Here is a 27,863-nt window from a genome sequence, read left to right as displayed (position 1 = left end):
CCCACCCCAGCGTTCCCCGCCCTGCAGTACCTGGAGTCTGTGGATGTGGAGGGCGTGGCCTGGAGGGCCGGCCTGCGGACAGGAGACTTCCTCATCGAGGTAACTGAGGATGACTCCACTTACCTCTTTATCTGACTCATCTGAAAACTAACAAGTACAGATTCTGGACAGTCCCACAGTGAGTGTGTGGAGATAATGTCAAGTAGGGCTAGGGAATAGATCTATGTTATATTGATATTGTGATATGAGATGAGATTATGGTCTCAGATTTTGGATATCGTAATATTGTAAAATGGCATATCTAATATCATAGTCTTTTCTTGGTTTTAAAGGCTGCATTATAACAAAGTCATTTTCTTAGGAGGCTGTTCTCTAGCTGTTCTATTATTTGCCTTTAGCCACTTTAGCCACGTTACTAATGATTATTCATCAAAAAATTAATTGTGTAAATAATTTGTGAAAGCACCAATAGTCATCCCTACAAAATTAGCGCAATATCAATATTGAGGTATTTGGTTAAAAAATATATATATACCGGTATTTGATTTTCCCCAGCCCTCTTACAAAAGTGCAAAACTTACAAAACTGAACATTTAGCCCACTTTATTAAAAAATAACTTTGTCCGTATCGCCCAGCCCTAATGTCAAGTTTGTCTATTATGCAAATCAGTTTGTTTGGGTTGTGTGAATATTTCCAGCCAAAGTGTGAAGATGAACAGCTTTAAACACAGCTTTTATTACGTAGATACAGCTCAGTCAAGTATAAGCTATAGGTTTGATATTCATAGTATAAACTATAGGTTTGATATTCATATTATAAACTATAGGTTTGATATTCATAGTATAAACTATAGGTTTGATATTCATAGTATAAACTATAGGTTTGATATTCATAGTATAAACTATAGGTTTGATATTCATAGTATAAACTATAGGTTTGATATTCATAGTATAAGCTATAGGTTTGATATTCATAGTATAAACTATAGGTTTGATATTCATATTATAAACTATAGGTTTGATATTCATAGTATAAACTATAGGTTTGATATTCATAGTATAAACTATAGGTTTGATATTCATAGTATAAACTATAGGTTTGATATTCATAGTATAAACTATAGGTTTGATATTCATAGTATAAACTATAGGTTTGATACTCATAGTATAAACTATAGGTTTGATACTCATAGTATAAACTATAGGTTTGATATTCATAGTATAAACTATAGGTTTGATATTCATAGTATAAGCTATAGGTTTGATATTCATAGTATAAACTATAGGTTTGATATTCATAGTATAAACTATAGGTTTGATATTCATAGTATAAGCTATAGGTTTGATATTCATAGTATAAACTATAGGTTTGATATTCATAGGGGAGTGAGGTGTCTCACCTCTGACTGGCTGACCTGAAGCTGTGGTGATAGTTCTGTGGTCAAAAGCAAAGCTGCACTTCTGCTGATCTGTCTCATCCTCCCTGTGTGTGTGTGTGTGTGTGTGTGTGTGTGTGTGTGTGTGTGTGTGTGTGTGTGTGTGTGTGTGCGTGTGCGTGTGTTTGCGTGTGCGTGTGTGTTCCCTCAGGTAAACGGAGTGAATGTGGTGAAGGTGGGCCACAAGCAGGTGGTGTCTTTAATCCGGCAGGGGGGCAACAGGCTGCTGATGAAGGTGGTGTCTGTCGCACGCAAACCCGAGTCGGAGGAAGTCGTCCGCAAGAAAGGTAAAAAGGGGCAGGGGAGGATAGAGAAGCTCAAAGAGGGCGTCGGGGTAGTGCAGCGGTTAGATTCCCTGCCTACCAACACGAGGGTCACAGTGTTCGAGCCCCCGTGTTGCCTCCGGCTTGGTCGGGCGTCCATACAGGCACATTTGGCCGTGTCTGTGGGTGGGAAGCCGGATTAAGTGTCCTGGTCGCTGCAGTAGTTCATCCTCTGGTCGGTCGAGGCACCTGTTCGGGGTGGAGGGGAACTGGGGGGAATAGCGTGATCCTACCACGCGCTATGCCCTGCTGGTAAAACTCCTCGCTGTCAGGTGAAAAGAAGCGGCTGGCCACTGCACATGGAGGAGGCATGCGCTAGTCTACCTCACGTCACCTGGTTCCCATTACACTTGAATTACACCTCTCGGCGTGGTTCCAGCGTAGACACCGGAACCAGAACATGTAAACCAGAACATGTAAACCAGAACATGTAAACCAGAACATGTAAACCGGATACGTGCCACATTTTTATCGTTCCCCGTGTAGGATAACTAGTCGCCACGAACAGGCGGCGATGCCATATCGCATCAACGTTTTGTTTTATGTACTATGTAACTTTTTAACGTTAGTCACCTCGTGTTATCAGGCTCTAGATAGCTAACGTTAGCTACACGGAAGATTTTTTTGGCGCACATGTATCCGGTGAACGTCTTCCGGTTCCTTGGTTTATGCCCCCCAGGTCCAGAAGTGGTGGAAACGGCTCCAAACTAACTCTCTCTAGATCGGCAGAGGGCGTGGAGCAATGCCCGGGACAGCAGGGGGAATTGGTAAAGTACGATTGGGGAGACAACCCGGGGGGGAGTTAGAAGGTGGTAATAGCTGAAAAATTAAAGGAACGGGAGATTGCAAAAGGACTGGGAGACATGAGAGAAGTTGTTGGTAAGAAATACAATAGAATCTTTGTTGTACATTCATGTTCTGAATGATGCATTACAGAAAATATGATGAGAATTAGGTGTGGCGCTTAGACACCACAGGGAGATATTGAGATAGAGCTGCATCAGCCATGAGCAGCAGCCAAATATATCCCCCTGTCGAGTCTAGATACTGGTGGTGGTGATGGTGACGCATCTCCTTCTGAGACTGATTAGACTCCTCAGACTGATGAAGACAGCAGCCATGTGATTGGCTTAGAATGGGGCTGAATAGCAATGTGATAGGCTTACAATGGAGGTGTGTGGGGGTGAGAGGTGATGTGACGCTATGCTATTGGTTAAATGAGACCAGGAGGCAAACAGCTGATTATTCAATTGAAGCCCGGAAGTTGACGGGCTATTTTGAAGGGGTGGAGAAATAAGAAGTGAACTGAGGAAGTGTAAAGTGGAGATTATATAGTCTTCCTGACTGAACCTCCGTTAGAACTTCATATGTGTGTGTGTTCCCGTTGCCAAGGTGATTTCTACCACGTTTTCCCTGCTGTAAATTCATGTGGTTTCCATGTCAACCACAGCTCACCATTACTCAGCTCCCACACAGCCCTAGCACTATGACCTCTGGACTGTATACACTCTCTGTGTGTGTGTGTGTGTGTGTGTGTGTGTGTGTGTGTGTGTGTGTGTGTGTGTGTGTGTGTGTTTATGTGTTTATGTGTGTTTGTGTGCATGCGCGTGTCTGTGTGGATATAGTATAGACGTTTGTACAATACATGGTGTGTGTCTGGATGTGGTATCGAGGTGTGTGCATCTCCCTTGCCTTTGAGTTTAGGACGCCCCTTGATGTCACTTGTTAATGCACTAGATACCTCTTTATCGTACCAAACCGCACACCCCGCCCTGACTGCCTTTTATTTCAGCAGAAAAAGAGTGATCAAAACTGATGCCAAAGTCCTGACTAAACGCTCAACGATCAATCGGTTTGACCTAGTTTCACTGGACTGTAACGACCAGGGGGGGGGGGGGGGTCATTTTAATTTTTTTAATCGCTCTTTCTTTGTGTCTGTCTGTGTCCCTCTGTCTCTGTCTCTCTCTCTCTCTCTCTCTCTCTCTCTCTCACACACACACACACACACACACACACACACACACACACACACACACACACACACACACATACACACACACACACACACACACACACACACACACACACACGCCCTCTCTTTGCACCGTCTCATAAGCTTGTCTCCAGTTTGAGACCTGGTCCAATAGTTATTTTTAGACGTTATTTCTACTCGTATAATATGTGAAGACATTTGCGCAATTTGAGACCAGTTTTGAGAAACGAGATTTCCCGTGGTGGTAGAGGTTTTATAACGTTTTCTTTTCCTCCATTTCTTTTTGTCTTGCTACCGTTCCCATGTGCTCTTTTTCTTTCCTACGTTGAAGCTTGCTAATCTCTCAAAGTGTTGAAGAGCCAGTGGGACTAAAGACACAGAGAGAGATAGTAGTAGTAGACAGATAAAGACGATGTATGATCAGATGCCGTGGTTGTGAACAGAAGACGAGATGAGAGGGCAACGTTTGTCGTGTGATTGAAGTGCTGAGACAGAGACGATGTACAGAGCTGCGTCTGGTGCACAAGTAAGATGGAGTGTGTCTACGCTCACAGCTGAGGGAGGAGGGGATGTCTGAAACTCCTAAATGTCTTCTTTCCGCTCCAAGCTGTGTTGAACAGTGCACCCTCTCTCCCAGCGCTGCACACACACATGCACACGCACACACATGCACACGCGCACACACACACACACACACACACACACACACACACACACACACGCACACAGTGCACCCTCTCTCCCAGCGCTGCACACGCACACACACACGCACACACGTGCACACGCACACATACACACACACACACACACACACAGTGCACCCTCTCTCCCAGCGCTGCACACACACACACACACACGCACACACACACACACGCCCGCGCACACGCACACACACGCACACACACACACACACAGTGCACCCGCTCTCCCAGTGCTGCACACACACACACACACACACACACGCACGTACGCACACGCAAACACACACACACACACACACACACACACACACACACACACACACACACACACAGTGCACCCTCTCTCCCAGCGCTGCACACACACACACACACACACACACACACACACACACACACACACACGCACACACACACACACACACACGGCACCCTCTCTCCCAGCGCTGCACATACACTGGGAATTTCACTGCACATACATACACCTACACACACACACACACCTACACACACTCTCTCACACACACACACACACACACACACACACACAAGCAAACGCCCGTACAAACACACCATCTCTGCACCATGCGAGGCCTCACTACTGCCACCGTTGCCATGGTGACTACACTGCATGTTTGAATTAAGCATTACATTACAGCAAGAGCATCTCTCTCTCTCTCTCTCTCTCTCTCTCTCTCTCTCTCTCTCTCTCTCTCTCTCTCTCTCTCTCCTCTCCCTCTATTCCTCTCTTTCTCCATCCTCCCCCGTCTGCTCGGTGCTACTGTACAGTACCAGAACGTGTAGACCGGTGAAGGAATGAAGATGTCTGACATGGACTGTACCCACTACCCAGGATGGCGTATGTACACTAGATCTGCAGCTGCTGATGGCAGCAGAATAGTCAGGCTCTAGTAAAGCAGTAGGCTATCTGTGTGCTTTAGAGATCTATCGCTCTACAGTGGCGCATTGAGTCTGGGGCTGGTCGATAATGTGTCTAGTCAGCTGATCCAGTTGTGGGGTATTGTTTTAGGAAACTTGGGGTTTGTTAGACAGTAGCATGCGGAGACTGTTGCCACTGCTGCTGTTGCCATCTGTGTCGGGAACTGAGCTTTACAATCGTCGGGGCGACTGCATGCTATTTTGACTGCAGACTCTGAAATACATGATGGCTTTGTTTTAGGATAGCTTGTTATTTACAATGTTTGCTACCTGATTTGAAGAAGCATTTTTAAAAATGTCTAATCCTATATTGTGCCATATGGAGCCCAGCATTCAGTAGATGTGTTTTGATGCCTGGAGTGGAACAATCCAGCCCCGGTTGCATTGTGTGCGTAGTAGGATTGGGAGGCTCCCCTTGGGCTTTTTGGGAGATACGAAAGTCTGCAGCATTTTATTCTCCTGGGGGCTGCTAAATTCACTGTCATCTCTGCCGGCCCACGCGTCACTATGTTCTCCCTCAGGCAGCTCTCTCTGTGTATGTTGTGCTGGTGGTCCCGCTGGTGGGAGGACGTGCATGTGTGCCTATAAGCCGGTGTGTGCCGGTGCGTTTCCTCTCTCATGCACACCTGCCAAAATCCAGACAGGCAGCAGATTAAAAGGAAGATGGACGACTTACTCCCTCCCTTTGCCCCTCTCATTCTGCTCATTCTGCCTGTTGTGGCGGACAAACTCTATTGTTGTGCGTGTGGTGGGAGGATTCAGAGAGCTAGGGATGTTGCGGAGAGGACTGAACCATATATCGACTGCCGCTGGGCTCCTCAGCAGACAGGACTTCTTGCAGCAGAAAGACTGAGGAACTGAGAAACTTGGGAGATAGACGAGACGACCGACTGACTGACAAAAACATATTGAGCGGACCCAGCAGGGAAAACATAGCTATGAAGAAGCTAGGCTCCAACCGCAGCCTGAACAAGATGCTGTCTCAGTGCGAGTCGTCGAGCTCGGCCGAATTTGAGCAGATGAAAGCGGCGAAGACGACGGGCTGGGCCGGTCGTCTGGGGGACGCCAGGAGGGCACTGAGTCGCAAGACCAAAGGGTCCCATTCCCCCTCCACGTCGGCCTCAACGCCATGCCTTTTCTCCACAGCTCCCCCGCCCCCCAAGAGGGCTCCCAGCACCACGCTGACGCTGCGCTCCAAGTCCATGACCGCCGAGCTGGAGGAACTGGGTGAGTGGTCGCCAGCTGCTGCCATGCGTAGAGACATGTGCACCGCTGCCACAAAAGAAGCTCTCTCTGCACCCCTCCTCCTCCTCCTCCTCCTCCCCCCTCCTCCTTTCTGCCCTATTCCTGCCTTCCTTTTGTCATTAAAACTTGGTATGTCTCCTAACTTTTAGAGTAGTCACTTTCTGCTGGCTTGTTCTTGTCATTTTTCCCTCCTCTGCTGACGCTCTCTTTTTCCCACCAAGCTTCTGCTCGGAGGAGAAGAGGAGGTGAGTCTGAGGCAAGAAATTGTCACCTCTCCGAGCGTCACAGAGATGATGTTGTCACCGCTGTGTCAATTTGAGACGTTTTTGATTAGAGCGGAAGAACAAGAAGCCGTGAGCGCGTGGCCACGGACACGCTCGTTCTCTGTGTCTCTCTGTCAACTCTCTCTCTCTCTCTCTCTAGTGGTCAGTAAGGGTACACACAGTGAACTTTGTATTGAGATCATGAGATTGTGTGCCCCATGTCACCAGGGCTTGAAATTCACTTTTTTATCACCAGTCAATATGGCTCCTAGATTTTAAAGTTACTAGCCAAACAGAATTTCCACTAGCCAAAATGTTTTTTTTTCTTGAAATAAACCAGGTTATGAGTGCCACTAGTTTAATTTAAATGAAGGCTTTTCCGATTTTCAAACGTCTTTGTATCATTATAATGTCAGTAATATATTTATGCAGATGAGATGGGCAGTCCCTACCTTGTCTTCATGTTTTCCTACGCCGAGAACTCTGCAGTTTCCTCCAGTCACGTCCGTGTTATGATGTCAGGAATGATGCAAAGCGCGTTTATCTGCCTTACTTCGGGGCAGGTTTGCGCTGTGCGCTCTGTGTCTTGCGTGAGCATAACCACGTCATGACATAGCGCTTCCATGCGTCCGCAGGGAGGTCTGAAATGTCGGCAATATGACTAACTGATTGCACTACTGACTAAGTGCAATACCTGAATGATGCATAACAAAATATGACATCTTGCACTTTTCATTTGATTGTAGCACCTTGCACTGCAATTGCTAGTGTTCTTCATTGTTTGTTTTTTCTGTTTTCAAATGTATATTATTTGTGTGTTTCTGTTCTTTTATGCTATGTTTCATATTTATCACCTTTTTGCTTATATGTATGTCCTGTGGAGCCTCCCGCCATAAGAATTTCACATGAGTGTACTTGTGCAACCGGAGTGACAATAAACACCTTGAATCTTAAATCTAGAATCAAATTGGCAACACCCTTTTGGATAGCCGCGGTCTTTTGTTTCTGCAGCCTGCTTCAAACAGATTTAGCATCACCAGCCAAATTCGCTAGTAACTTTATAAGCTTACCCGCCACAGTACATTTTTACCCGCATTTGGCTGGCGCGGTTGGCGGGTGTTAATTTCAAACCCTGCATGTCACAGAGCATGACCTCAAACTGTAGTGTATGGTTATGTTCTGTAGTTGACATCTTATCACAGTGTGTCTGGTCACTGCTTTGGCTTTGTCAGTGTGTCTGGTCACTGCTTTGGCTTTGTCAGTGTGTCTGGTCACTGCTTTGGCTTTGTCAGTGTGTCTGGTCACTGTTTGGCTTTGTCAGTGTGTCTGGTCACTGCTTTGGCTTTGTCAGTGTGTCTGGTCACTGCTTTGGCTTTGTCAGTGTGTCTGGTCACTGTTTGGCTTTGTCAGTGTGTCTGGTCACTGTTTTGGCTTTGTCAGTTTGTCTGGTCACTGCTTTGGCTTTGTCAGTGTGTCTGGTCACTGCTTTGGCTTTGTCAGTGTGTCTGGTCACTGTTTTGGCTTTGTCAGTTTGTCTGGTCATTGTTTTGGCGATGTCAGTTTGTCGGAAGTGATAACAGGCACGCTTTATGTTAGCCGGATAACGTCTGAGACAGCTTTGCTAGTCATTATGTCTCAGTATTTAGATCTGGCTCCTTTCTTCCTCAACAGAGAGGCTAGATGAGATGCTGGCGTCCCAGGAGCCCATGTTGCGCTCTCAGCCCACGGAGGCAGATTACAGAGCAGCCACCGTCAAACAGCGGCCTACCAGCAGGAGAATAACACCAGCAGAGATCAGTGTGAGTGTGAGTGTGAGTCCACATACTGTACCTACACACAGCAAACACACACACACACACACACACACACACACACACACACACACACACACACAGATCAGTGTGAGTGTGAGTGCACATACTGTACACACAGAACACCAGTGGGAGAGGGCATCCATACAAGCACAAACACACTTGCACACACACGCGCGCGCGCACGCACGCACGCGCACACACACACACACACGCATGCACGCGCGCGCACACGCGCACACACACACACACACACACACACACACACACACACACAGATACACCTGTGCTACAGCGCAAACCCACACACACCTACTCACTCAATAATGCACGCACACACAAATGTGATCGTAACAGGCACTGTATTTTGTTGTATTCTTGCTATTTTGTATACCATTTTGTACTTTTAATGGACTTTTTAGTGTGGCATTATAGACATTAAAAATGATAACAAGCTTATACCACATGATAAAAGTGTCTCTGTGTTGTACTGTGCTGCAGTCGCTGTTTGAGAGACAGGGTATGGTTCTACATGGAGGGTTTCACCCGGGCATGGAGAGAGGTCATATACCGCTACCCAAGGGGATGTCCAGGACCAAGTCTTTTGGTAAAACAATCGCCCATCCTCTACATATTCAAATCAAATCAGATCAAGTATATTGCATCTTGTGTGTACGTATCGGTAATATGTTGCTATTTAGAGAAGGCATTATAAGACAAGGAAAAGGGCCAGGTGAGCAGCTTCCTGCATTTGTCTCCTCCCTCCCCAGGTGCCACTGAGGAGGACCGTCTGTCTGCCCTGGCAGGCGAGCACCGCTTCCCCCGCAGCTCCTCGATGACGGACAGCCTTCGAGACCACTCCCAGCCCCACCCTATCCCGCCCCCTCCACAAACGGCACCGCCTCCTCCCCCCGCACTCTACTACCTAGACACTGGCCCCCCGCCGGCCTTCTGCCCGCCGCCTCCCCCGTCCAGAGCCCAGAGTCAAGGCCACGAGCCCGGGGGACGCTCCAGCTTCAAGCCCTCCTCGCTGGACCTGCCCTACGAGGCCGCCCAGCGCCAGGCCACGCACGTGGAGAGGCAGAAGAAAGCCCGCTCCATGATCATCCTCCAGGACTCCTCCCATCTTCCTGTAGAGCCCACAGAGATCCCCCGGCCCTCTGCTGCTACTCCACCCGAGCGAATCAAAAGGAAGGGCCGGGTGATTGACAACCCATATGCCAATGTGGGACAGTTTAGTATTGGACTGTACACGCCCACCAAGCCCCAGAGGAAGAAAAGTCCCCTGGTCAAACAACTACAGGTACATTATATGTTAAAGGGATGGGTTTTGGGGGTGGATTTAGCTATTTTTCCTATTTAGCCAGTCAGACGAACTTGTGGCTGCCATTTTTATTTCTCTGCAGTTTGAAGGGATGGGAACGGTTAGTCTTCTACAATATGAAGCAGCAGCTCCTCTCAAAAGTAGGGAAATAGACCTGCCCAGTATATTCTGACATGATTGTGGCTAGCTAGTAGCTAGATAGCTCCTTAAGGTTTTGAGTTGATAAAACGGCACTCTGCAAGAGCGGAGGCAGACATTACTGATGTGTTCAAGACAAGACTTGGAATGTACTGCTTCCCCTCTCAGAGAGAGTGTTTAGGTGGTATCTTGGTGGGAACCTTGGTTCAAAGAAGAACCCCAAGTTTCCGACTAGCAATTAAGAATTGGAAGTCCGTTCAATGGGATTCTTCCTATTCAGAAGTAGGATGTTTCACAGTTGGGGAAGTCCAGCTGGGAATGAAAAAGTTGATAGGAAGTTCAAATAATCTAATTTCTTTATTATTAGTCAAATTAACAACTTTATAAATAAATAAATTACAATGTACACATTTGTTAGATTAGGCATCCATCTTTTGAGAAGTTAAAAGCTTTATTTTTCTACTTTTGGGAGGAGCTGCTACTTGATCCCCTAAACATCCAGCAGTTGAGCTAACATAACCGTACCCATCCCTTCAAACTGCATGCAGAGGCATAGAAAAGGCATCAAGCCGTTAATCTGACTCTGGGGAAGTAGGAATAATTCCCCCAAAAAAACTGGACTATAATCCATGTTTTGTTTTGTTGCAGGTGGAGGATGCACAAGAAAGAGCTAGTTTGGCCTTAGCTGCTGCCCACTCCAGAGAGAGCTCACCCTCAGGACGACACCCATACGCCCATGGGCACACACACACCAGCCGTGCAGACTACTACCAGCAGCAGCTGATGGCAGAGCGAGATCGTCTGCGTGCCCAGGGAGAGGTTCTGCTTCAGGGGAAGGGCCCCTTTGCCGCTGCTATCGCCGGAGCAGTGAAGGACCGCGAGCGCCGGCTAGAGGAACGGAGGAAATCCACAGTCTTCCTGTCTGTCGGGACCATCGAGGGGGCGTCTTCGCCCGGCCCCGAGGCCCCCTTGACTCAGTCCCGGTCCATCGACGAACGGATGCTCACCCGAGAGCTGGGCCAGCTGCCTCCCCCTGCCTTGGCCCTGAGCCCGTCACCCAGTGGGACCACCTTCATCCACCCGCTCACGGGAAAGCCCCTGGACCCCAACTCACCGCTGGCTCTTGCGCTGGCCGCAAGGGAGAGAGCACTGACCTCTCAGAGCCAGTCCCCATCCAGCAGCCCAGAGCCCAGGACTAAACAGGGCGTAATATTCATTGACACTCAGACCAAAGAGTCTCAACTAGGGGAAGTGGGGGTCGCATCGCCCCCTTTCCTCCCCCAAAGCTCCAAGGCAGGGGCGTATGGACTTGGACCCTCCCCAGTAACTATGTTTGCCCCCCAGCCCACCAAACCCCAGTGGGCCACGTCGCCGTCACCTGTATCATTCCGACAGGAGATGGAGGGAAGAGTAGAGGAGAGGAAGGAAGAGAAGAGAGCAGAGGATAAGAAGAGCATGTTGATCAGCATTATGGATACCTCGCAGCAGAAGACAGCAGGTCTGATCATGGTCCACGCCACCAGTAATGGTCAGGGTGTCGGGGTGGATTCAGAACTAGAGCAGACACCTGCCCCAGCGGCCGCTGAGCCCAGCAAACCCCCAAGCCCACGGGCTAAATCCCCCAGTCCCACAGCCTCCCAGCCCCAGGCCCAACTCCAGCCCCAGCCCCAGGCTCAGCGTCCTGCGAGCCCAGCCCAAGAGAAGAGCCTGGCTCAGGGCAGCTCAGAGGAGGATGTGGACCCGTACACAGTGACCCTGCCCCCTGCCGTGTTGTCCTCCAGTGATGAGGAAACCAGGGAGGAGCTACGCAAGATCGGAGTGGTACCCCCGCCAGATGAGTTTGCTAATGGGTTGCTGCTGGCACAGGCACGGGGGACACCCACGTCCCCAACGAAACCTGCCACCTCTCCCACCACCCCTACAACCCAAGCCCCCTCGACCCCGACAGCCCCCGGCGTGACCCCCACCCCGCCGCAGCCTCCTCAGCCCCCACCTCCACCCAGTGCAGCGGCCGTCTCAGGGAAGCCCTCTGACCCTCTGGAGCCCCCGGCGGTGGGGGAGTCCGGCTCCGCGGCCGACTCGGGCGTCGAGGAGGCCGACACGCGCAGCTCCAGCGACCGGGAGCGAGACCACCACCTTGAGACCACCAGCACCGTCTCCACGGTATCCAGCATGTCCACCTTGTCCTCGGAGAGTGGCGAGCCCGCCGACACACACACCACACACACCTCCTACGCCGACGGGCAGACCTTTGTGCTCGACAAGCCGCCAGTGCCTCCCAAGCCCCGACTCAAGTCCCACATAGGAGGCAGTAAAGGGCCCGTCACCTTCAGGGACCCCCTGCTGAAGCAGAGCTCTGACAGTGAGCTGCTGTCACAGCAGCAGGCCGCCGTCCTGGCTGCCGCCGCTGCGGGCGGAATCGGGCTGACCGCAGGTGGATCGGCATCAGTGACCGGACTAGCCCCGACCAGGCCGCGCTACCTCTTCCAGCGCAGGTCCAAGCTGTGGGGGGACCCGGTGGAGCCCCGCGGGCCTGGGGTGGGGCTCGGTATTGGGAGTTTGGGGAACCTAGGTGGGCTGGGGCTGGGCTTAGGTGCCGACGAAGGAGGGAAACCGTCAGTTATGGGGGAGCTGAGTTCAAGGCTCCAGCAGCTAAATAAAGACACTAGGTCGCTGGGAGAGGAACCGTTGGGAGCGTCGCTGGACCCTGGGAGGAAGTCACCTGTGGCGGGTGCCAGGTAAGAGAAAAGCAAGTAAGATGTAGTGCGATTTCTTTCAATCTTATTTAGCACAAAGCACACAATGCAGTACATGCACAGAATACATGGTGAAATAAAGGGTAATCATTTCAACTAATGTTCGATTCTTTTACTCAAATGGTGGCAGAGACATTAGAGTCAACAAGCAAAAAAAACATAATAAAAAACATATAGCCAATACCAGGGTGCAGCCTGATAAGAGCATTGTCTTATGTTTGATTAAGAATGGCATACAACAGTTTAATTCCTATCCCATCTTCATCAACTTCTCATTTTTCTCTACTTTCACCACTTTTTATATCTACAGTTGCAAATGCATAATTATTTCATTAACAAGCCCAATGAAAGAGAGAGAGAGAGAAAGAGTCTTTTCTTTTTCAAAGTCAACATATTTCAAGGTCACCAATCAAATGTTTCTTTTATTTCAAAATAGTATTACTGTATGTCTGTCATCGTATTTCCTGGATCCATGGACATTTAGAGGCAGAGTCACATATATCAGCATCAGATTTGAACATTGTGCCTGATGTGCTTTGATTTCATTTTAAAGTACACAGATTAATCCATATCCTCCCCTCTGCCCAGTCCACTGTGATGGTAAGTAAAAATGAGGTCAGAGGTCACCGACATTGCTAGAATTGCTAGTTCCCCTGGCAATGCTAGTGCTAACCCCATTGTTAATGTATGCCACACCTTTCCGCCAGTCATTATGTAGCCACATCAGTGAAGAGAAAGAAATATGAGGCATAGTAGAAAAGAGGTTAAGAGGAACTTGTTTCCAGCGGTGTTATCTGATGCATCTGAAGCACAGGGGTGTTTGGATATTATCTGTGGCTTTGTTTTTTCTTTGTTTTTTCATACCATCCCTGAAAGTACAATGAAGTCCTTTATATTCCTACAGATGTGAGAAGGACACTGAAGACAGTAACCCTTAAGCTTGTAGCTCCTAGGGTAAACCAACGCTTATTTTTATATATTTTTTCCTAACAAGCTTGTCAACTAATCCCGTTGAAACAGACCCTTTTTAACATTTTGTTTCTAGTATTTTCTCCCTTTTTTGTGTATCATTTGTTACCTTGTTTGCATCACCTGATTTCTTCCGTGCGACTTATGGAGTCTTTTACAATCAAATAAAAAATGAGAACAAAGGATTTGGGTGTAGCTGACTTTTGGGTTTCACGCAAATCATTGATAAACATTAGACACACAGCAGAGTAACTGATAAAATCATTGATAAACATTAGACACACAGCAGAGTAACTGATCAAATCATTGATAAACATTAGACACACAGCAGAGTAACTGAGCAAAGTGCTTTATTTAGAATCAATGGCTCCGGTCTTGGGGTTGAACTGCTCCTTGTTTCCATGGTTACAATAGTGCCTTGGTGTACCTTGGCCTTCCATTTAGTGCTCTGTATTGTTCACAGTAGTCAGTAAGTTAGTGTTACATAGTTGTATGTGTGTGTGTGTGTGTGTGTGTGTGTGTGCGTGTGCGTCTACCGGTAGTCGGTTATCTGTTGGTGCAAACAAGGTAACAGGGCCTGGAGGCATGCTCTTCCCCACAGCCTCTTCTCATCTCTCACACACGCTCTCGCTGTTGGGTTCTAACCTTTGACCCTGCTAGCTACTGGGTTCTAACCTTTGACCCTGCTAGCTACTGGGCTCTAACCTTTGGACCCTGCTAGCTACTGTACCTTGCACCTCCTCACCCCGCCTCAGGAAAATCCCAGCTTTCCTTGACCTTTAATCCAGTGCCCTTGTTCAAATAACATACAATATACATCCTTATGTCCACTGCTCTTTGCAGTCATCGCTGATATGAACAGGATAAGACCAGAAACGCTGTTGTTTCCGTCTTATCACTCCATCCTACCACATCATCAGCGATCAGATTTAAGGGTGTGTGTCCACATAGCGTTTTTCTGCGTATTTTGGGGGGGGGAGGAAAAAGCGCTGTCTGGAGCGCTTTTTGTGAGAATAATAAGTGGACGTCACCTGCTGCTAGCTCACTAACGGCCAGCGTCTCCGTCATTGCAATTGGTTTGCTGGAAAAAGCTGTTCATGTCACCCGGCGCTTTTCTGAAAAGTTGATCTGAACTGTTGAAAGCGCTTCGCTCTCAGGAGAAAAAAACTCTGGCACTCCTTGCAGCCGCCTCTCGTTGCTTTTAACGAGGAAAGGCTGCTGGACCTCAGAAAAAAAAACGCTATGTGGACCGGATGTATTTTCAGAAGTATTTGAACAGGTCCAAACTGTAATGGTGTGCCATGTCACAAGTCATCTGACAGCCATCCCACCATGATCTTATGGCTGCTTGTGCCAGGACCACCGCTCCAAGTCATCAGAATCTGGGCGTGGACAGTCCTGGCTTGGCTCCTCCCACTCTGTTGCATAAACGGTGAAATCTTTTGACGTGAGCAGTTGATAGAAAGTACACTTTCAAAAGTCCTGCTGTGTTCTGCTTGGGATTTGGATTCGAATTTTTCTCAGATCTTAAATGCTCTCCCAGAGTGGCCATGTCCCAATGCATGTCTGAATTTACATCTGAAAACGGCCATTATCTGAAAGAAGAGTGCTGTCTTTTTTATGTGTTGTGGTTTCACACAAACACCAAATGTAAACTAATGGATGCTAGTTTTCAAATGCTGTTCAGGTCCGATAGAGCCGGTTCAGCTGTGGTGCGTGGAATTACAGAAATCTATTTCTGTAGTTTTAAAAGACTGTGGAAAACGAAGTTGAGGACAGTTAAACAGCAATCATTCTCATTTGAAAATGTAACTTCAAAAGCAGCTCAGTAGGCGGGAGACGCACCTCCCGATATCACCGTGTTGGTGTCTTTCCTGGATCAACATTTTACCTAGTACGGGCCGGGAAAACCCCGCCCCGAACTCATTTGATTGGTCGCCGCAATTGCTTGTTCCTTAAAACATGCGGCAATGATTTTTTGTTGTTGTTGTTAAGATTAGGGTTAGCGCGTGAAAAAAGTGCAGCTCAGGATGTCCTTGGCCCTATGTCTTAATGGTTGAGGTGCGCACCTTCCAATCTGAGGACTGGGGTTCGACTCCTGGTCGAACCACACTCATTTCTATAGACATTTTATAGACATTAGGTTTAGGCATGTACAACAATGTGGTTAGGGTTTGGTTCTGGTCGTCGTTAGATAAGAAAACCCTAACCCTAATCTTAAACGCATCTTTTTTACTTGTCGCACGTTTTTAGGATGAAGCAATTGCGGCGACCAATCAAATGAGTTCGGGGCGGGGTTTTCCCAGACCGTACTAGGAAAAAATGTTGGTCCAGGAACGACACCAACACGGCGATATCAGGACGTGCGGCGCGCGACACTCTTCAGAAGCCCTCGAGTTTGATTACTATATCCCTGCTCCTTTCCCCTTTTTTATTCTCTCCTCCTCATCTCTGTTCATGTGAACATGCAAAGCAAGTAGCAGAAACTGCTCTGCTTCCATATTGGAAATTTCCTTCCATGTTCCCCATTATTTCACTGCTTAAGAGGAGATGAAAGATATGAAACAATCTAACACTGTTAGATGAGTCTCTCACCTCCTCTCGCTCTGACTGCCTTAAGCAGTCCTTTCAGCACACTGCTATCACCAGGAGGAGCTAACCACTGTACGCAGACACACACACACACACACACACACACACTTTATGAACATCCACACACACACTTTATGAACATCCACACACAGCGACAAGTAACCAAAGTGATTCATAAGTTACATTTCCTTCCAAATGTCAGGCAAATTAGGAGCGTAGAGCGCAGCAGCTACCTCACAAAACATGAATGGAATGGAAAGAGTCTTTGAAGAACCAATCAGCTGATCAGGTTGTTATTGTTCTTTTCACGTCATCTAACGTCGGCCATATTTCACACTGTCCAACGACAAAAATACAGATAGTGCAGTCTGGTGTCATCAATCTGCTGCTGCTGTTGCTACCGGACATTTTTATCGTCGCGGTGGGATATATCTGGGATGGCTCCAGAGACGTAGCTACCAAAAATACACCTCCATCACTAGTATTTAGTACATCATTTATTAAAAAAAAAAAAAAAATTGCGAACATAACATTTCCAAATACTTCGATGGAAATCAGCCTCCTGGTACATGTAAGCAAATGTGCCATTTCATTGTGGTTTAACCGCTCAAAAGTCAAAGTAGCTATTCCAACAGAGTGCATTATAAAATATTCCTAAGAATATTTTAGTCCCCCCCCCCCTTCCCCCCATAACATCTATTATCAAGCTCACTTCTCAAGCTCGCTCATCTACTGTATCTGTACCTAGATAACGCATCGTTTTTTGTTCAGTCAAATCGAATAAAAATCCAGCCATCAATCGCTGATCTGTCTTGACATCATCATGATCCCTGAGATGGCAGAGGAGAGCATGATGTCAAATCTTCACATCATGTAACACGATCTGCTGATTGGTCTCAATCAGTACAACTCATCCTGCCCTTACGCAATCAAATCACTCCCACCCTCTCCATCGCGATACTTGATCGCCCTCGGGCTGAGTACAAGAATGGAACAGAGTAAAACATAATGATCATGCACGCCATTATTATCCCTCTATCTCTCTCTCTCTCTCTCTCTGTCTCTGCGTCTGTATCTCCTCACCCACTCAAGCATGTCACATAACTGCAATGTTACTCTGCCACTTTTTACCCCAGCCAGTGTCGATCCTATTTAAAAATCCATTATTACCACATGTTAACTCCCCATGTCTCATTCATATCCGCCATGTCCACACATGCTATGAATCATAGCTCTGGCTCGTCTACAGACCTGTGGCTCATTTTAATTTTAAGTTGTGCACTTTGGTCTCCTGTTCTTTTCTGTCGGTCTAATTTGCATAACTTTCTGTGTTGTTTTGTTTTCCAGTGATTGTGTTGAGGATGGCTATGCTCCCTGAGTCTCGTGCTTATTGGACACTGTATAGGCCCTGAAAAGAGAAAAAGAAAAAAGAAATCAATCACAAATTTTGGCAACACTTTACAATAAGGATCACTAAATTAACGGTTAATAAGCATTATTGAACGCTTAATAAGCATGACCTAACCCTTAGTTAATGTGTATTAACTCTAAGACTAACATTAACTCGACCTAACCCTAACTCTCACCCTAACCATTAACTAACCCTAAACTATTAAATAATGCATACATTAATGCCTAGTTAACATGAACACCATTAGTAAATGATGACTAAGCTGCTAATTAAGCGTTGGTTAATTCTTATTAAGCATTAACTTACCATTATTTTAGTGGCCCTTATTGTAAAGTGTTACCCAAATGTATATGTCTTGATGAGGAAAATTACTCAATAGACACCATCCCCGACATACAGCGCATGTGAATGTTATTTAATTAGCGACATAATGTATGCATCATACAAATGTATCTTTGCTCACAAGAATAGTTTGTGTTCAGGTCCAAGTCATTTCACCATGATCATATATGTGTGTTTGATATGTGAATAGTGTGTTCATTTCTCTCTCATGTGGCCGACTGGTCAGACCTGCCAGTGCTGAGGACTAACTCTGCTGTCATTGGCATGTCAGCACATCCAAAACACACACACATGCACACACAGACGTATGCACGCATATGCGCGCGTGCACGCGCACGCACACACACACACACACACACACACACACACACACACACACACACACACACACACACACACACACACACACACACACACACACACACACACACACTCACTCACTCACTCATACACACACATACAAAAGGCATGTCAAAGAAAGCAGAGTTGGCTGCAGCAGAGTCCACGTCTGGTTAGCAGGCTGCGTCTCATGGAGTGATGCTAACATTCTCTCCCATTGCTCTCTCTCTCTCTCTGCTCACCTTGCATGCTCCGCCCTGCTGCTCTGATCTGATTGGTCTAGAACTGACTGTGCGCCCAGGAGGGCGGGACGACTGTGTAAGTGCGCATGGAGAGCTCATCTCATATCCGCCGGCTCCCCTTGATTTGAACATTTCTCCAGCCTATGCCCTGCCTATTATAGCCCGCCTACGTTCCATTATACTCCTCAGTCCAAACCACACCCATATCAGTCCAAACCACACCCATATCAGTCCAAACCACACCCATATCAAATGTCCCAAAGACATAACGACATACACCCATATCAAATGTCCCAAAGACATAACGACATACAGTACAGTATATTATGCAGAACATTTCCCACGCCTACACACCATATGATTTACACACAGAGACATGCATGAATGAAACAGACAAGTCATGTTGCACCAACTCCTATCACATCCACCTGGGCTTCTCCGTCGCCCTTCTCCCTGCCTGCACCCGGCTACACTCGACTCTCATGTTCCCCCTAGTCGCTAATCCATCCCTCTCCACCTTTCTGACATCATGTCCTCCATCAGATCAGTATACTATTGGCCCTCTCCATCTTTCTGACATCATGTCCTCCATCAGATCAGTAGACTATTGGCCCTCTCCACCTTTCTGACATCATGTCCTCCATCAGATCAGTAGACTATTGGCCCTCTCCACCTTTCTGACATCATGTCCTCCATCAGATCAGTAGACTATTGGCCCTCTCCACCTTTCTGACATCATGTCCTCCATCAGATCAGTAGACTATTGGCCCTCTCCACCTCTCTGACATGATTTCCTCCATCAGATCAGTAGACTATTGGCCCTCTCCACCTTTCTGACATCATGTCCTCCATCAGATCAGTAGACTATTGGCCCTCTCCACCTTTCTGACATCATGTCCTCCATCAGATCAGTAGACTATTGGCCCTCTCCACCTTTCTGACATGATTTCCTCCATCAGATCAGTAGACTATTGGCCCTCTCCACCTTTCTGACATCATGTCCTCCATCAGATCAGTAGACTATTGGCCCTCTCCACCTTTCTGACATGATTTCCTCCATCAGATCAGTAGACTATTGGCCATTATCAGCCAATTTTACACTGTTGCACAAATCCATGTTCCTGTAATTTTCAATACAGGGTCATTATGTAAAAGGGGAGATAAAATAATATACAGTATGCTGGTCCTATGAGAGTAACAGGAGTGAATATTGCACAGTTTCAAGTTCCTACTGGAGTATTATGGCAAGTACAGTATGTTTGTATTAGTATGATGCTTCCTCCAGTGCTGCTGACTGTGAGATGAGAGTTGGTTACATAGAGTAATGGTTACTGTACATCCAGTGCTGCTGACTGAGATTGAGTTGGTTACATAGAGTAATGGTTACTGTACATCCAGTGCTGCTGACTGAGATTGAGTTGGTTACATAGAGTAATGGTTACTGTACATCCAGTGCTGCTGACTGTGAGATGAGAGTTGGTTACATAGAGTAATGGTTACTGTACATCCAGTGCTGCTGACTGTGAGATTGAGTTGGTTACATAGAGTAATGGTTACTGTACATCCAGTGCTGCTGACTGTGAGATTGGGTTGGTTACATAGAGTAATGGTTACTGTACATCCAATGCTGCTGACTGTGAGATTGGGTTGGTTACATAGAGTAATGGTTACTGTACATCCAGTGCTGCTGACTTTGAGATTGAGTTGGTTACATAGAGTAATGGTTACTGTACATCCAGTGCTGCTGACTGTGAGATTGAGTTGGTTACATAGAGTAATGGTTACTGTACATCCAGTGCTGCTGACTTTGAGATTGGGTTGGTTACATAGAGTAATGGTTACTGTACATCCAGTGCTGCTGACTGTGAGATGAGAGTTGGTTACATAGAGTAATGGTTACTGTACATCCAATGCTGCTGACTGTGAGATTGGGTTGGTTACAGAGAGTAATGGTTACTGTACATCCAATGCTGCTGACTGTGAGATTGGGTTGGTTACAGAGAGTGGTTACTGTACATCCAATGCTGCTGACTTTGAGATTGGGTTGGTTACATAGAGTAATGGTTACTGTACATCCAGTGCTGCTGACTGTGAGATTGGGTTGGTTACATAGAGTAATGGTTACTGTACATCCAGTGCTGCTGACTGTGAGATTGGGTTGGTTACATAGAGTAATGGTTACTGTACATCCAGTGCTGCTGACTGTGAGATTGGGTTGGTTACTGTACATATAGTAATGGTTACTGTACTATCCAGTGCTGCTGACTGTGAGATTGGGTTGGTTACTGTACATAGAGTAATGGTTACTGTACATCCAGTGCTGCTGACTGTGAGATTTGGTTGGTTACAGAGAGTGGTTACTGTACTGTACTTCCAGTGGGAAATGAGCATTATTGTGGTGCAATGAAGTTGAGCTTTGGAAGTGAATGCTGGACTGTATGGCCCTCATATTCACTTTAATTGCAGCCTAAGGACAAATGTCAGAGCTGTCATTGTCACCTCAGTTTTCGCTAGACACCAATTCTCTCTCATAGAAAAGCACATCTAGCATTTTCCTTGTAGAATGACTGGGAATGTGCAATATTCTATCCCTTAGTAGGCCTGCTTAGTACATACTGTCTAAATGTGCGTATGTATGTGTATGAGTGTGCATATTCATACTGTAAAATGTTAGATGTTAGAGATTATGAATTAATTTTCATGTATCTGTGTTTGCGGCGTACAACACAATAACTGTAGTGCTGTTTAATGCCATGCCATTTACTATTTAAGAGTCACAGTAATCAATCACTTTATGGAAGACGGCGACGTACAGTATATGCCTGAACAGGAAATCTAGGTTTTGAGACGAGAATTTAGAGGAAGGAAAGCTGAGTTTTGGATTCTGTCAGTGATGGATGGGGTGCTGGTGTTTAAATCTAAGCTGAAGATTTATGATTGAATAATGATGATAATTTAGGAGACATTTTATTCCAAAGAGACACAATCTCAGAAGCTCGCAATGTTTCATCCAACAAATGCAATCCAACTGCTTTCATGTTGCTGTGAAGTGAGACTAGCTTGGTCTTTCTAACGGCCATTAACCTCTGACTAACTGACTCCTTAAGAACTCACAGCAGTTTGTACATTACACTTGTACAAACTGAAAGAAAGTGTCTCTTCTGCTAATAACTCCTACTTGCTTACTTACTTGTTTTCACTTTATATATTTTATTCGCCTCTGCCTACATTCCTCAAACACTCTGTCTTGTCTCTCTGTCCTTCTCCTCCAGACTTTTCAGCAGCCTAGGAGAGCTCCATACCATTTCTCAGAGAAGCTATGGCACCACGTACACCATCCGGCCAGGCAGCCGCTACCCCGTCACGCGACGCACCCCGAGCCCAGGCTCGGGCTCGCCCGATCGGGGCGACCCCCTCGGACGACTCCCGGCCTTTGGCCTACCGACCTCCCCGACCACGCCGCCACACACCATCCTCAAGTCCTCCAGCCTCAGCCTGCCCCACGAGCCCAAAGAGGTCCGCTTCGTGATGAGGAGCTCCAGTGCCCGCTCCCGCTCGCCGTCCCCATCCCCCTCTCACTCCCCCGGGCTGGGCTCGCCGCTCCTGGCCCTCAGACCCTTCCACCAGAAACCCCTCCACCTCTGGAACAAGTACGACGTGGGAGACTGGCTGGAGAGCATCAACCTAGGGGAGCACCGAGCCGGCTTTCAGGAGCACGAGATCGAAGGCTCTCACCTCCCGGCTCTCACCAAGGATGACTTCACGGAGCTGGGAGTGACACGAGTGGGACACCGCATGAACATCGAACGAGCACTCAAACAGCTGCTGGAGAGCTGACCCCTGCCCTGACACACAGCAAAGGATGGAGAGGAGGATGGAGACAGATAAGGGAGAGATATCGAGAGTTGATGAAAACAGGAAAAGAGAGGGAGAGAGACAGACCACTCCTCTTTTACTCTGGCTCTATTTTTTATGTTTTTCATTGCAAATGTTTACCTTTCTGGTCCTTAGCGAAACGTTCTGTTCTCACTCTGCAGTAATACCCTGCACTTAGCACTGCACTGAATTTTAGGAGGAGGAGCCAATACGTACCTCCCCTCTCGCCCCGCCCTTAGTGTCTGCCCACCTCATTGCCTGCAGCCAATCAGACCAGACCTCTTTCCTCTTTCTTTGCAGAGGAGAAATCGCATGAGCTCCAATTAGAACGTTTGATTTTGTGAAAGCTTCTGTTGTTCCCTTAGTAACACCCACAGCCTCCTCTCCTCTCTACCTCTGTCCCTCCATCCATCTGGCCTCCCAAAGCCTTTTACAGTTTGAGTAAAGGAGGAGGAGGAGGAATCTCGTTCCAAACAGAAAGCTCAGTTGCCTTTCAGAATATTTCTAGATCAACAGTGATGAACACAGGCCTAGGGGGCGCAGTCCTCCTGACGCAGCTCTCACAAAGCGTGTCCTCTCTCTCTACCTGCTGTCGTTTTTAAAACCCAAGACTTTTGAGCCCAGAGGTGGAGCTCCACAAAGTAGACCACAGGAGAAAACCCCTCCGCCTTGGAACCCAGGCTGTGCTATCTATTATATTTGGGGAATGTTTAACCAACACTCGTGGCTTTTTTCATAATCAAACTGTTTGTTTTTGGTTTTCCAAAGGTAATATTATAGATATAATATAATATGATATATATGTATCTAAATAGCTTTGAGAAGAAAAGACACAATGTTGCAAAGAGGAAATGTAATAAATAAAACTGCGCCTGTCTTTGGTTTTTAGTATAGAAGGCAGAGATAATTCTTTAAATTTATTCCACCAATAATTTACTAATTTCTACCAATTATATACATATATATATATATTTGAAAGAAAAAAAGTATATAGATATATGAAAATGAATTTTTTGTCATAAGTATACACCTTTACTAAAACAATACATGGTATTATATATATATATATACACAGTATATATATACATACAGTATATATATGATGTTAATGAACTTTCCTTACAGTCACCTTTCCTGAACAGTAGCATGACAAGTTGCATCATGTCTTGGAAAGAGAGTTTGTTGTTTGTTTTTATTTTCTTACCGTCTTCCTTCGTACTTAAGGGCATCCCGCAATGTGAGGCCAAGACCCCAGTTGCCACCCATCCCTATTGCCTCAGCTACAGATCTCAGCGATGTTCTTCTGTCTGCTGACCACCAAGTAAGACAGATCTCAGTGATGTTCTTCTGTCTTCTGACCACTCAGTAAGACAGATCTCAGTGATGTTCTTCTGTCTTCTGACCACTCAGTAAGACAGATCTCAGCGATGTTCTTCTGTCTTCTGACCACTCAGTAAGACAGATCTCAGTGATGTTCTTCTGTCTTCTGACCACCCAGTAAGACAGATCTCAGCGATGTTCTTCTGTCTTCTGACCACTCAGTAAGACAGATCTCAGCGATGTTCTTCTGCTGACCACTCAGTAAGACAGATCTCAGCTATGTTCTTCTGTCTTCTGACCACCCAGTAAGACAGATCTCAGCGATGTTCTTCTGTCTTCTGACCACTCAGTAAGACAGATCTCAGCGATGTTCTTCTGCTGACCACTCAGTAAGACAGATCTCAGCTATGTTCTTCTGTCTTCTGACCACCCAGTAAGACAGATCTCAGCGATGTTCTTCTGTCTTCTGACCACCCAGTAAGACAGATCTCAGCGAAGTGCTTCTGCTGACCACTCAGTAAGACAGATCTCAGTGATGTTCTTCTGTCTTCTGACCACTCAGTAAGACAGATCTCAGCGATGTTCTTCTGTCTTCTGACCACTCAGTAAGACAGATCTCAGCGATGTTCTTCTGTCTTCTGACCACTCAGTAAGACAGATCTCAGCGATGTTCTTCCGTCTTCTGACCACTCAGTAAGACAGATCTCAGCGATGTTCTTCTATCTTCTGACCACTCAGTAAGACAGATCTCAGCCATGTTCTTCTGTCTTCTGACCACTCAGTAAGACAGATCTCAGCGATGTTCTTCTGTCTTCTGACCACTCAGTAAGACAGATCTCAGCGATGTTCTTCCGTCTTCTGACCACTCAGTAAGACAGATCTCAGCGATGTTCTTCTGTCTTCTGACCACTCAGTAAGACAGATCTCAGCCATGTTCTTCTGTCTTCTGACCACCCAGTAAGACAGTTCATCTTAAGCCTGTTTATCTCTCAGTGATGGAAGTTTGGGGCACTAGCAAGGAGAAGTTGTGGCCTGTTTTTGTTAAATACTATCCATTCAAATTGTGGCCGGTGAGAATAGTTTACCACTTCCACAGTCTGACAAATACTAGCCTATGGGCTAGAGAGGGCTAGTACAATTTTCATCCCTGCTAGCCCTGATTATGCGTCTGAGACTAGACTAGACGAGGTGTGGTGTAGTGAAGGAAGGTCAGGAGATGACACCAGCTGGATGTTTATGATCACCAGTCGAGAAGAAAGATAAATCTGTAAGAGATTTCTCTTGTACGATTCTCCGACAGAAGAACAGCACTGATACATGGTTGGTGTGTAAAACTGGCCAAATGAGAGATAGCTCAGACTATTCTAATAAGCAATTGTGTATTTACTTTCCCCTATAATGTAAACTTTAGCCAGACTATAACCAACAAAAACAAATCCAAAACACATCACACAGGGCTTTAAATGAGCTGAAAGTCTGTGCCTTTCTGAAATGGCATTGCAGGAGATGAATCTGTAGTTTATTAGGCTCTGGGGATGGGACTGCTTCTGTGAGGTCTTAATACACAATCTACAATTGTATTCACATGAGTAGCCCCCCCTGCTGGCAGTGAGAAACAGTGAGTTTTATTCATGCAACAAAAAACATTAGATCCATAGCTTTTCTCTGAGAGAAGGCCAGATAAACTCTATCGCCACTAAAAAACCTCTGTGCAGCAGCAGCATCCAGTCATTACACCAAGTCAATATCGCTTGGCGAGAAGTTGCACATCTTTCCAGAATAGCTTTCTGTTCATTTCTTTTCGCAGTTTGGAAAAAAAGCGGGTGGGAAAATATAACGTTGTGTCCGGGTTGTAGGAATAGCACTCACTGCCTCACTGTGACCTCACTGATTATTTTACTTCTGACTCCAGTGTTATGTCCTCGGACTCATTTTGGGCTTTCTGTGTTTATCGTTCTTTCTGTTGTGTTTATTTTTATTTTATTTTATTCCCATTTGTTACCCTCCGACACTGTGGGTAGATTTTGTAGCTTGTGAAACATGATAATTTAATCTTTCACTCATTTGAATTTTAGAGTGAATATTAAGAGACAGAAAAAAATATATATATATCCTGTCCAGTCGAAACGTACTTACACTTGTAAATATGAACAAACTACAAATATTTGCTTTTTTTATATTAATCACAAGCAATGTATATACGATAGATTTCATATAAATTTTTTGAAAAACAAAAAATATATAGATCTATATATGAATGTTTGGCATATATGCATAGTTAACCACCTGTGGAAAAGGTGAGCAGATTTTATTCTTTCTATGAACTCTTGAACTTTTGAACTCTGAACTCTGAACTAGGGGATGATTTGCACAAAACAAGGTGCTAGCATAAAAGCCACCCATCATCCAATCGCATGCGTGCATCTGGATTCCCCGAATCTCTGTATGGTTGTTCCTCTTCACCGTGTGTGTAGGACTGTGTGCGTGTGGGGGTGTGTGTGTGTGTGTGCATGTGTGCCAATGTTTGTGTTTGTTTCCATTTTGTGTGTTTGAACGAGAGAGCGAGATAAACAGTGTGTGCAGGTGTGACAGTGAGAGAGTGTGTGGTTGAGTGCGAGGGTTTACGTCTTTGGAGTTAGTCCACTATAGCCTTACTGTATTACCATCAGAGATTCCCGGGCAGTGGCTGTGTCACACAAACACACAACACATACTCACACAAACAGAGAAATGCACACATACAGTATGTATGTAAGTACACATACATACAGTACGTACATCATCAACTCCACAATGGACATTATTGTTCTGCATTTTTATTTTCTACTCAAAAAGTGGACTACTCTACCCGAGAGAGAGAGAGAGAGAGAGGGGGGGGGGGGGAGAGAGAGTGTAACGGGGTATTGAGAACATTGTCACATTTTATATTGCAAGAGAATCGATGAACTCACCCTGTAACTGTGTAGCTACTGCTTATGCAGAGTCACTGTTTTGTACACCCATGCCCAGATTGCATTTGTGCTCCTTACCCTCCACTCTATCTGGCTGCACTCCTTTTTCCTTTTTCAGACCTTCAGTTTCTGAGTTTTGGATATGCTACATGAGGTGATTTGATGAGGAACAAACAAAACAAAGGAAAAATGTGCCAAAAAAATGATAACTTAACTAACTGTATATTTTCTTTGCTTTAGGACTACCTTAGTTACAGCATTCTTGAGCTGTTAGACTCAATAATATGGTGCCATCTCCTGGAAATCTTGAGAACTACAGACATTTGTTAGATCCTCCACTGTATGTACAGCACCTTTAGGTGGGAATACAGTCATTTTTATGTTTTGTAAAGGAGCAGGCTATATATAAATAAATATATATAGCCTGATAGTCCTGATTTTATGAGCTTTGCATTGACATTTCTATTTAAATTTTGAGACAAAGTATCACAATTGCTTGATTTTACTGTGATGAAGGTTATTATCCAGCTTGGCTTACTGTTAACACACACACACACATACACACACACGCACACACACACACACACACACACATACAAATGATAACTGATGGAAGACACACACTTAAAAGATGACAGCGTACAGTCTGGACTTGCACAGACTGCTCTGGTTAGAAAAAACAACACTAGTTGGATCTTTGCGTAAATTGACCACAAATACAGACGCAAAATGATGCTACAGAACAAAGTGTAACACATCATTCACTCTGCTGAGTTCACTGAAGGGTTAACTTTGTCTTATTTTCTAATCAACAAAGCACAATCTACATAGGGGGAGCGGTGTAACCTTTTTAAAAACCCATTGGATTCTGGTCACCCACCAGAGGAACCAGTGG

General features: G+C 46.0%; 1 protein-coding gene across 1 annotated transcript in view; it reads left to right on the top strand.

Annotated features, from left to right (window-relative positions):
* The window catches only part of shank3a (SH3 and multiple ankyrin repeat domains 3a), a gene marked incomplete at both ends in the record, with an annotated part of 250,396 nt that extends 227,738 nt beyond the window's left edge, over positions 1 to 22,658 (top strand). Inside the window, 9 exons of the mRNA XM_083654717.1 lie at positions 1 to 99; positions 1,588 to 1,723; positions 6,536 to 6,616; positions 6,856 to 6,879; positions 8,569 to 8,696; positions 9,210 to 9,315; positions 9,479 to 10,011; positions 10,819 to 12,908; positions 22,094 to 22,658. The exon at positions 1 to 99 is cut by the window's left edge and continues 26 nt beyond it. Coding sequence (XP_083510843.1) covers positions 1 to 99; positions 1,588 to 1,723; positions 6,536 to 6,616; positions 6,856 to 6,879; positions 8,569 to 8,696; positions 9,210 to 9,315; positions 9,479 to 10,011; positions 10,819 to 12,908; positions 22,094 to 22,658 — 3,762 coding nt within the window. The remainder of the gene's footprint in view (positions 100 to 1,587; positions 1,724 to 6,535; positions 6,617 to 6,855; positions 6,880 to 8,568; positions 8,697 to 9,209; positions 9,316 to 9,478; positions 10,012 to 10,818; positions 12,909 to 22,093) is intronic.
* Positions 22,659 to 27,863: the final 5,205 nt, after the last annotated feature.

This window comes from Poromitra crassiceps (assembly GCF_964638095.1).
Source record: "Poromitra crassiceps genome assembly, chromosome: 18".
Lineage (NCBI taxonomy): Eukaryota > Metazoa > Chordata > Actinopteri > Beryciformes > Melamphaidae > Poromitra > Poromitra crassiceps.
This window is presented reverse-complemented; position numbering and strand designations above follow the sequence as displayed.